This window comes from Rhizophagus irregularis, chromosome 3, assembly GCF_026210795.1.
Source record: "Rhizophagus irregularis chromosome 3, complete sequence".
In the NCBI taxonomy this organism is placed as follows: Eukaryota; Fungi; Glomeromycota; class Glomeromycetes; order Glomerales; family Glomeraceae; genus Rhizophagus; species Rhizophagus irregularis.
The window spans coordinates 320,475-323,297 of record NC_089431.1 but is presented as its reverse complement, the minus strand read 5'-3'; the positions used below and the strand labels follow the sequence as shown (position 1 = coordinate 323,297).

The 2,823-nt window shown below is 22.5% G+C and overlaps 1 protein-coding gene across 1 annotated transcript; it reads left to right on the top strand.

The window, feature by feature from the left end:
* Positions 1 to 440: 440 nt before the first annotated feature.
* OCT59_020113 (uncharacterized protein) lies at positions 441 to 1,937 on the top strand (the record flags this gene model as incomplete). Its single annotated transcript, XM_066148957.1, has 1 exon — positions 441 to 1,937. One exon carries the CDS (start codon positions 441 to 443, stop codon positions 1,935 to 1,937), a length of 1,497 nt encoding a protein of 498 aa, XP_065989914.1.
* Positions 1,938 to 2,823: the final 886 nt, after the last annotated feature.

Genomic DNA, 2,823 nt, shown 5'->3' with positions numbered 1-2,823 from the left:
TAAAATAATTTATTGAAATTTGTGTTTTAATATGAAAATATTTCACAACAATTAATAATTCTTCAATATATATGTTACATTAGAAAATACATCATGAGAAAACTAACATCCTTTAATGATCAAGAAACTATTAACTCAATATTATTCTTAAAAGATATAGTTGTAGCAATGGATCTAAAAAATTACTAGCAAACTGTCATTTTTTATAATGGTTGACAATCAATAAATCATACGATATTTTTTTAAACAAATGTATTACATAAATGAAACACCCAAAATGCTTTTTTTTTATATTATATTTTACTAATTTTGACCCGGTATTTATAATTTTGATTCAGTATTTATGATTTTGATTATGTTTACAGTCATAACTACGCAATCATATTTTAATTTTTCATATATCTTACACCAAATTCAATAAACCATTAAGAATGAATAAAATGCCTTGTCAACTTCCTTATGATTGTCTCATTGATATATTTGAATATCTAAATGATGATAAAAATACCTTATATTCATGTTTATTAGTTAACAGTCTTTGGTGTGTAATTGCAGTTAGAATTTTATGGAGGGATGTTTGGAAGTTTTATGAATATCATAGGCCACATACTATATTATTATCAATTATTAATACTTTAATTGCTTTTCTTCCTAAGAAATCAAAAAGATTTTTACATAAGAACGGTATTACCATTCCAATTCAGAAACGTCCATTGTTTAATTATGCATCATTTTGCAAAATTATCTCGATTGATAAAATTGTAGTAATGACTAGACGAACACTTGACAAACAACAATCAATTATTTCAAAAGACTTAGAAAATGTTAAATACTTATCACAAGAAATATTAAAAATGTTTATGAATCAAATTTCATCATTAAAAGCTTTAGAGGGTGATTCATGTAATACAGAAAATTTTAAATTTATTTATTCACCTAGAGCAAAAATCTGTTTAGCAAACCTCACAAGATTAGAATGTGATTCGGATCTTAGTTCTGAATTTTTTTATAAAATATCTAAAATATGTCATAATATACAATCATTATATATAGATTTTAATTTCCATATTTCAAATGGATTGGCAGATTTAATTTCTTTACAAAATAATTTAAAAATTGTTATGTTAAAAGACTTAGAAAATGATTTTTTTGATAAAATAATCCATTCATTAGCTAAGCATTCTTTTTCATTAACAAAATTAATATTATATAGTTGTGATTTAAACTTATCATTCATAGCTGTGTTCAAAAATTTACAAGAACTTAATTTATATAATCACGATTTTAATAATTCTTATTTTGATCAATTACAGTATATACGTTTTTTACAATTAAAGATTATAAAGATTATACGCCCAATAGACCTTAATCCCTCCCATCATGGTAAAATGCTAATTAACTTTTTGGAAATTAATGGAAAATTTTTAACACAATTTCATATATATGAATACTATGATGATTCATTAAACATAGCTTTATCTAAATTTTGTCCAAATCTTAAAAATCTATGTACCCTTTTTAAGAAGAATGAGCCAGAAACATTGAAACTAATTCTAAATAATTGTCAATATTTAGAAATTATTAAAGTTCGTTATGATGATGAATGGTTTAATGGTAAAACCATCTTCAAAATTTTGGCAAATTTTTCACAAAAATATTTTTATGGTTTAAATTTAGATTGTCATCATAGTAAAATAGTAGATAATCTTCATGAAGAATTACAAGAATTTTTTATAAACTGGAAAGATCGTATATCACAAAGATCACTTTCATTAATTATTAATACTGGTTTTAGTAAAAATGTTATTTCAGAAGTGAATGGAAAGGGTATGAAAACAACAATTGATAAATATATGAAATTAGGCATTATTAAAAAATTTGAAACTGAGCAATGTGGTTTTATTGACCCATCTAGTGAATTCCGAACTTCAATTTAAGAGAACTAGCAGACTTATATTAGAATTTTATATACTGGAATTTATAGTTTAATGGATAACAATAATAAAACAAATAAAATAAATTCACATGATTGGTTCATTTTTAAAATAATTTTAAGCTTATTTTCTGGAAATTTGTGAAATATCTTATTATAATAAATTAGTAATTATAACTGATTAACTGTTATACATAACTTCATTAATTCTGACAAAATTGTAAATTTGGTTGGTCATTAACATTTTAATTGCTTGTCTTTCTAAAGAATCAGACTTTTGCATAAGAATGGAATTAATATTACTAACTCAGAAATCTCTATTGTTTAATTATGCATCATTTTGAAAAGTTATTTATTTCACTTTGTAAAATTGATGATATGATTCAACATACACTTGAAAAATAGCAATTAAATATTTAAAAAAAGTTAATTATATTTCATTATTAAAAGCTTTGAAGTGTCATCAGAAGATTATTTACCTGAAGCAAAACTTTGCTTAGTAAACCTCATAGTAGAATTTAAAATGTATAAATCGAATATTTATGCTGAATTTATTTTATCAAATGGCTCAAATATAGTATGTCATAACATACAATCATTATATATAGAATTTTGTTCTCATATTTCAAATAGATAATTTCTTTACAAAATAATTTAAAATTGCAATATTTAAATATTTGAGCAACTCATCAGAAGTCGTAACTTGTTAAAGTTAATAATGTATAATTAACGAAAGGATTATTTTATCGTAATTAACATTATTTTAAACGCATATCAGATATATCATTTATAGCTATATTGAAAATTTTACAAGAACTAAATATAATATTTATATGTCGATAAATCACGTGCAACTGCATTTTCACAATTGTTTGATAATTCTAATTTTG